General features: G+C 41.8%; 1 protein-coding gene across 4 annotated transcripts in view; it reads right to left on the reverse strand.

The window, feature by feature from the left end:
- The window catches only part of RELN (reelin), a 522413-nt gene extending 515122 nt beyond the window's left edge, over positions 1-7291 (reverse strand). For all 4 annotated transcript variants that reach the window (XM_030834331.2, XM_060304789.1, XM_060304788.1 and 1 more), the window contains exon 1: positions 7051-7291. In XM_030834331.2, coding sequence (XP_030690191.2) covers positions 7051-7276 — 226 coding nt within the window. In that variant the 5' untranslated portion in view covers positions 7277-7291. The remainder of the gene's footprint in view (positions 1-7050) is intronic.
- Between the last annotated feature and the right edge of the window lie 1185 nt (positions 7292-8476).

The following is an 8476-nucleotide window of genomic DNA, read 5'->3' on the forward strand; positions in this document are numbered from 1 at the left end:
ACCTGTCTGTTAAGTGCCAGCTACCTAAAAAGGTGGCATCACTATTTCATAGCTATGCAACTGTTACAAGTCTTGGCAAAGAGACCAGCAAGTAAAGGAGATAACTTGAGGTGACTGTGGTGATGACAGAGACAGCCCTCATGCATTTACTAGAAGAGTCTCTATGCACTCAAGCATTCAAGACATCTCAAAATTGAGCTGCCTTTTAGATTCAAGCTAATTCAGTGTGCACTTTTCTAAATTCTACAACTCTCCCTCATGGTGTATATATGTGCTTCCATGCACAGACTTCTGATTCTGCAGTTTGACCCCATAGCTGGCAGTAAGTAGCTAACTCAGAATTAAACAGCTACTGGCTTGAAAGTTCTTCTAAGAGATTTTACAGTATAGGAAGAAGAGCCTACTTTCCCACCAGGAATAACTAACCCATGATTTTTAAAAAGGGCACGTGCATGTCACAGAAAGATGACATTAATTTTTTGAGAGAAATACAAATGCCTACTCACCCACTTTTATTATTGTAAACATCCAATCAGTACAATATATACTGATTATATAATATATACATATATATACACCAATATTTTTCAAGGGAAAAAAAGGGGTAGAGCTGGTGATAGGAAATCTGAAGAGAAGAAAGAAAAAGAGAAAGAATTGAAGGAGCAAAGGAATCAAGTTGTGAAGCAGAAAAGAGGAAGGAAGAGGAGAGGGAAGACAAGGCCCTGTGACATGGAGGAAAGGAGCAAAAGAAGAAGGAAAATGAGAAAATTTAGGAGGAAGAGAGGGGTCATGGGAGAAAGAAGGTGAGATACAGGTGTAAGGAGAGAGGGGCAGAGCAGGAAAGGCAGAGAGAGACGATTCTGAGGTAAGGGTAGCACTTAATGGTAAACTATTATCACTCCTTCTTCATGTAACTTGGTATGTGGGCACCGGCGTACATCAATAACCAGGGCTATTCGAAACACTCATGAGTTCTTCTATAGTTTCAAGGAATCCTTTAATCAATAAAATTTAATTTATTTTGCTTTCCAAACAAAGTTTATGTTTCTAAGGAAAGCTAAATTAGCATTAAAAGATAACCTGAGTTTTCAATGTTTACTTCAGAACCTCAGAGTTCCTATAACTATCTCTTTGTGGCATTCAAAAGCTATCTAATTACCTTAGCTTTGTTTCCTTGAATGATTAGAGCTGCCTTAAGCCACAAATCAACATCTGTACATGTGTAGTGACCCTTCTGCACACCCCCAAATCCAGTTGCTACACTTAGCTCCTACAGAAATCGAATAAAGAAGGAAAAAATGTGTGTAGTTTTAGAGAAGCACACGAGTTTCTCTAAAATAATTGGTTATCCTGTAGGCACAGCATTCAACCCTTCAGAAGCTCTGCCTTCAATGAGATTGGCATGGCAGGTGACCGTGGGGAAAATTATTCTCTAAGCTACACAACTGACACCTAAGTGAGATTACCTCATGTGGAATTTCCTGAGAGCCAAGAATATTTTTTTTAACACACCACTCTTGTGTTTGAACAGTCATTATGAAATCTTCATATTTGAAAATTCAATTCCAAGTTCTGAAAATGTGTTTTTAATACTTCTTTGTTTAAGGCTGATAAGATTGAAATTATACAGTTTGGTTATTTTATTCAATATAAATAACTCTAAAATCGGTGGGGTAGGGGTGAGGTGGATTAATCACCCAAATTATTCTTGAAGCCAAAATATTTAGATAAATGAATTTTCCTTTTCATATGTATGTTATGTCATTACCCAGACATAGTTTAAAGCCCTACGTGAACATGTCCATTCTAACCAAATGCACTGAGTGCAGGGCTATCCATTTTTTCTATTTCCATATGGCATAAAGAACTTTTTAAAAAAGAAAGAACTTTTTTAAAAAAAGGAAGAACTTTATATTTTTGTGTGAGAATATATACAAGATTTTTTTTTAAATGCCAATGTTCAAAAAGCACCAGTAGCTCAATTTATTTATGCTTCTCTAATGTAAAGGCTATCTGAAATATATTTCAAATATATATGTATCAACAACTTTGTGAAGGTTAAAGACATAATAAATAACTGTCAAAGTGTCATTTGAAGTCATCGGAGGAACAATTATGGCTTAATATGCAACATATCCTAAATAACTGATAATGTAAGGTTCCCAGATCATCTATAGAGTTGACCAATTCCAGAGAGGGAAAAAAATAAATCAAAGATAGGTTTTAGATATTGTCTTTTGAATGAAACTAATTTATGAAAAAATTTGAAAGTCAATAGTATTGACTTTAAAATCTTGTGAAAATATCTATCACTCACTTTTAAAGATGAAAAGACAAATTTATTAGAATAAGATGGTTCTGTAAAAAATATACTTGTATGATTACAATGATACAACTTTCTTATTTTACTCTTTAACATTTTTAATGAAATTAAAAATAATAGTTTAAAATAAAGATTCATAAAAATTGGAGGAAAATATTCTAATTAAATAATTTCTAGTACTGTAGTGCTGTGACTGAAGTAAGAATACCTGCCTAAATTAGATGTTTCCAATTATGATTCTAAAGACCTGATTTTTTTAGTGTATGACTGGAATTGAAACTCACACAGGGAATATATATTAAAGCAATATTTATATGATTTAAGAAATGATCTGAACCACATTAGTAAAATATGTTTGAAATAAATTGTAGAGAGTGAGATGAAATATAAGACAAGTAGAGAAAAATGCTTTAAATGTTCAATTTTCAAAGTCATATGCAAGCAGGACACAGGTGCAGTTCACTTATAAACTGCATTCGACAAATGATTCTGAGTTTAAATATGCTGATTCCAGAATCAGAGACATATAAAAAACAAATATCCACTCACCCGATCAACAAGCCAGTTAGTTACCTTAGCAATAGCAGATAACTTTAATTCAAATTTTTTAAAAAAATCATTCCTTTGAAAGGAATTTAATCTAGAGTATATTACCAAAAATCATGTCTTGTTCTTGAAAAGTCATTATATTGCAACTGCCTTTGAACAGTGATTTTTAATTAGCAACCAGTTGATTCCAGAACACATGTATGTATAATAGGAACAGTGGCAATTCTTACAACAAAATACCATAAATACTTTATCCTGATTATATCTTTTTTAGGTAAACATTCTGTTTTAGCAGTTGAAATTGATTTCCCCACCCACCCCACAATAGGATTAAATAAATAATAGAATGAAAATGTAGCACAAAAGGACTACCAATAGTGATATTGGATTTACAAAATACAATCAAATCCCCTTTTTAAAGCACCATGCTTTATTAACAATTCAGTTCTGCTTAAGACAATTTTTTTCCCTCAATCAATATTTTAGAGCATATTTTTCACTGTAATGGAACATTTCCCCTACCTTCTGCCACCTTAATAAAGGGGATTCTCATCTTTTTAGAAATTCAGATAAATTGTCTCACCAAAGCTCAAGCACTTTCCACAGACTCATTTACTTATGCTTGGCTTTCACAGATAATGTTTTCTCTTATGTCTGACCTCTCCTTTTTGATGGTGACTGAATAAAGCCCATCTTGTGAGTAGGTAGGTCCTCATTACAGGATTTCAGGGTTACCTAAAAGTCTTTCTATCTCAAAATATATTATCTGCCTGCTCAGTGATGCCAAAATTCTTTTAAACAAAAAGGGAAAAACATCTTTCCATAGTTGTAATTAAGATTGTGGGAGAATATAACATTGACAAGTCACAGTCACTACAAATTGGTTGGGGGAGGAGTTTTAAACAAAAGCCTGAGGAGTGGGGGTCAGGAAGAGGGATTATCAGAGGAAAGGAAAGGTGCAGACATCAACTCGACCTTTGCATGTTTCACAATACTGCCCCAGTCCTTAGGAGAAGGAGCAGTGAACAGCCAGGTGTGGCTGGGAAAGAGAAAGGGCTACCTGACTGGACCATCTGGGTTTCCATTTCCTATTTTCCCATCATTTGCAACTTTCTGCCCCCCCCCAAAAAAAAAACAGGGCCTGGAAATCATGTTATGGAAAGTGACCATATTTGGGGATTTGTGCAAAAGAGGGAAATTCTAGGAAAAAAATGTTCTGACCCTGAGACTTTTCTAATTCAACATGATATATATATACATATACATATATATAACCTCTTATTGCTGAGCTTCTAAACTGCATTGTACTCATCATGCAAAGACACCATAGTTCATTGTGACCAACGATGTCATCTCAAGAAAGTCACAGACAACAGATTTTAAAAGCTATAGGAAGATGACAACAGAGGTACCAAGTGAACGAGTGACGAGAACTAGCAAAAGTAACCATGCACTGTTTACAGAGTTGCCAAAACTGCAAACAGATGGATAGACTACTTAACACTGGAAATATCTGACAATTCTGTAGACACACAAATTTCAAATTCTTTTGTATTATATTTTCGTTGCTTTTTTTTTCAAAAGATTTTCAACAAAAATCTCTAAATAAATATGACACGTACAGAGACCCATGATATTGAACTCTGATATTTGCTTCTCCATTTCATATTCTGTCTCACAACACAAGTCTCAGAGGGCAGCTGACACAGCCTGGTCTACAATCATGTCCTGTGTTAGGTACCACTGTACATCTCAATGCATTCCTTTAGGTAAAAAAGTTAACAGCCATTAGCTGCACACAAAAACCATTCCCTCAAATGCTGACTTCGATGTAAATCATAGATAAGACTGAGTTTTCCTAACATAAGTGTTACATTTTAGAGATTTGGAAGATTACAAATAAAGTCTCAAGCTAATATTTTACATATTTCTTGGTTTTAAAAAAATTTGGCTGAATAACCTCCTACTTTGGTCTCCTATAAAATGAGCTAATACCAAAGTATATTAGGTTAAGTTTTCCTATCAACAGTTCAATTCTTAAATAGATGTTACATAATTAATTTGTAACATTAATTTCCAAAAGTCTAAAAGAAAAGGAGACACATGTAAGCACCATTTCATTTTTAAACATTTCTTCTACCTGTAGAAAATTTTACAAGGAAAAACTCTTACTGAAGGCCTATAGCTACAGCCAGTTTCAAAATCTAAATATTTGACAAAACAGGTTAACAGGAATTTAAAATCTTACAATAACCATTCTCAAAGTTTATAATAATAATTCGATCTTCTTAAACTTACATAATAAAATTTCTCTACCTTTTCTGGTGATAGAAGAGGTAGAAATTGAGACTTTCCCACACAATACGCAACTTGAAGTATTACACTGTATTCTTACTCTCTATCATTCTTTCCTTTTCTGACTTAAGATGTGATTATGGTCAGTCTTAGGCTGACTTATACTTGCTAGCTTTATAGCAAAAGCAAAGGCTATGTCATATTTTGGTATTTTTAAGTTATCTATGCTGGCACCTTACAAAGGATATGGAAAACAGGAAAAAAAAAAAAAAGCCTACGTGTTATCACAGGTCTTCCATCACAACCTGACAATCACACCTTTTAGCCCAGCCTTGACTCACTTACCTACCACTCTCACTTAGAGCTAATAACAGGCAAGCACCTCTACTAAAGGTCACACTAAGTGACAAGCTCAATCAATCAGTCTTTGGGTGAGGTCTGGGTTGCCATCATATTGGCTGGTCCTTCTCAAAAGATTCTCATGAACTCAGAGAAACACCAGACCATTCTTGGAAAGAGAATACAATAAGCATTTTAAAAGAAGGGACTAGTTGCAGAAATTTAATATTCCAAAGTCTAAAATTCCAACCGAATTAGACTCCTGCTCTACAGACAAGGCTGACACCATGCCACAAGAAAGTTGTAAAAGCACTACTTTCAATCTCTAGAAAGCATTTATTTAGGCTAAACATTTTAAAGCAGATATGAAGGACTTTTTAAATAGAAAGTTTAAGGATTCTTATCATTTTTATATCCATGTTTATCTGAAATGCCAGCTGCTCCGTGGATTATCTCCTGCTATACCAATAACTGTTAGCCTACAAGAGATGGAAACTATAATAGGAAATCACTAGACAATAGTTGGGTATCAGTATTTTTGCCTTGAAATTCTAATTAAACAGTGCCTGTCACCGCTTAAAAGCTCCATAGAAGTGAAATATTCAGGAGTTCCAGCGGAAGTAATAGAAAATAGACAATATCTTATTTTCCCACATACTCGATTTACCAGCTTCAAATATCAAAAACGCACGCACTACAGAAAATTCTCTTGCTTGCAGCTAAACTGTCCTTCTTCGATCATGTTTCATTTTGATGAAGGACTCCGGAATGATCCTTTTTTAAAAGGTACCTTTAAATTATAAGGAACTTCCAGTCCCTACCTGGAAATTAAAGCTGTGCAGATTAAAGACATAGTTATTAAGAAACATCACAGAGATCATTCTAAAAACAAGTAGCAGGTTACAAGTAAGAGAGGACTCAGAAAAAAGCACCATTTCCTGACATTTTAAAAGCCACTTTTAAAAGAACAGAGTGCTGGAAGCAGCCGCTCCCTGTCAGGAGGGTTGTCTGACACTGAAGGAAACGAGAGGGACCCCTGGCTGGGGAGCAGCGAGAACTTTGCGGCGGGCCGGCGGGCGACGGCGCGGGGCGGCCGCGGGCCGGGGCGCGTCAATCTGTCATCAGCCGGTCCGCAAAGCCCAGCAACCCCCGGACGCCCTTCAGGGGGAACCCGGAGCAGGACAAAGGTCTGGAATCCAAGCACTCGGGTGAAGGAAACAAGATGCGCGTTTTCATTCAAGTGTCAGCTGCCAGAACCACGAGGGAGGAGGAAAGACCTCAAGAATTCTCTGGCGTTTCTCACCAGAACCGGCTCCTCACCGGGAGACGCGTGAGGGGAGTGTGTGGAGTGCGGGGGCGGGGGGCGAGGGGGGAATAAATCCCAACTCGCCACTCTATCCCCCGGTAACTTTGTTTTCTCTCCCTCCTCAGAGGTAATGTTGAGGTAAGGGTTGTCACGGTTCTTGGTTAAACGGCCCCTTGGAAGAAGGAAAGGGACACAAATCTGCGCTGGGCGGCGAGCGCGGAGATGCTGTGGTACCTACCATGGTATTCTTGTCCCGGTACGTAGTAGGTGGGGTGGCCCGCAATGTGCAGGGAAATAAGCACCTCGCCCTGCTCCCCATCTCCTTCCAGCTCCCCGTGGTGGGTGCACAGGAAAAAGAAGGGAGAAAAGCGGGGGTAATAGCCCACCGCGGCGCGCACCCTCAGCGTCGCTCCCAGCATCAGCGCCAGGAGGAAAGTCCGCGGCGCCCAGCCACTGCGCTCCATAACGCCGCTGCCGCCGCCGCACACCCCGAGCGCCGCTCTCTCATTCAGTTTTGGAGGCGCCGGGACGAAGGAGCCGCGTGGAGAGACGGCGAGAAGGCGGCAGAGGGAGCAGAGAGGGCTCGGGCGCGGAGCCCCGCCGAGAAGTTCCGCGGGAGACGGCAGCTCCCAAAGTTTCTTTGGGCCGCGGGAGCGCGGGGCCCGGCTGCGGACGCCGAGAGCGCGTCGGCCGGTGCCGCGGTGCGCCGCCCAGCCGCCGCCGCCGCCGCCGCCTGTGCGCGACGCCCCTCCGCCAGGCCTGGGAAAGCGCCCGGCCCACTCCACACCTTCTTAAAGCCCGGGGCGCGGAATCGCCCCCGCCGCCGCCACACGTGCCCCGGCCGCTCCCCCGCCCCTCCGCGCCGCGCGGCGCGCGCCCGCCCGGCCCCCGCCCACTCGGGCTCGCTCGCCGCACCTCGCGCTGCGCAGGGCTCACGCCTCCGCGAGGCCCGGCGCCTGAGCCCAGTTCTCACACTGAAGGGCAGATGAGGGAATGCGAGTCGGTCGGGTTGGGGGAGGGGGCTCGGGGCCACGAGGTACGGGAATCTGCACGGAGGGACTTAAACGCCTCAGAGAGAGAGAGAGAAGGAGACCCTCCCGCCCAGCTGTCCGGAGGAGCAAAAGGAGAAGACAGTCCCTTTTGCCCCTCAGATTTCCCTCCTTTTTCCTGAGAGGAGACGAGGGGGAAGTAGAGGGGCGGTGGGGACTGGAGCGGGCGCCGGCTTCTTTGTCTGCGCCGGCTGCGCCCCGCGCCCCTTGGGGCTCGCCCGCCTCGGAGCCCCCGGCGGCCCGCACTTGTTCCGGGGATCCGCCCGCGGCCCCGAAACGCGAGGGGCCCCTGCGCTTCTTTCCCACCCAGGCCTCGAGCCTCTCCCGCTGGCCCCCGCCCGGCTCCTCGCCGCAGCGACCGAGCCTCATCTGTAGCCGGATTTAAAATGAGATTAAGCGAAAGTAGAACTGGCAGCCTCCAGTGGTGCCTGGAAATGGTGATTTGTGCTGCTTGGGTGTGGGGAATTGTGTGGCGGGAAGGGCTGGCGGAGCTGAGCCCCGACAGGCGCTCTTCGCTGGACTGTTCTATTATTCATTGCTGCTGGGTTCTTCAGGCGGAGATGGTTGTAATTTTTTAAATCGGTGTTTATTTCCTTTAAATGTCAGCTACGACCA

Source organism: Globicephala melas, chromosome 9, assembly GCF_963455315.2.
Source record: "Globicephala melas chromosome 9, mGloMel1.2, whole genome shotgun sequence".
NCBI lineage: Eukaryota > Metazoa > Chordata > Mammalia > Artiodactyla > Delphinidae > Globicephala > Globicephala melas.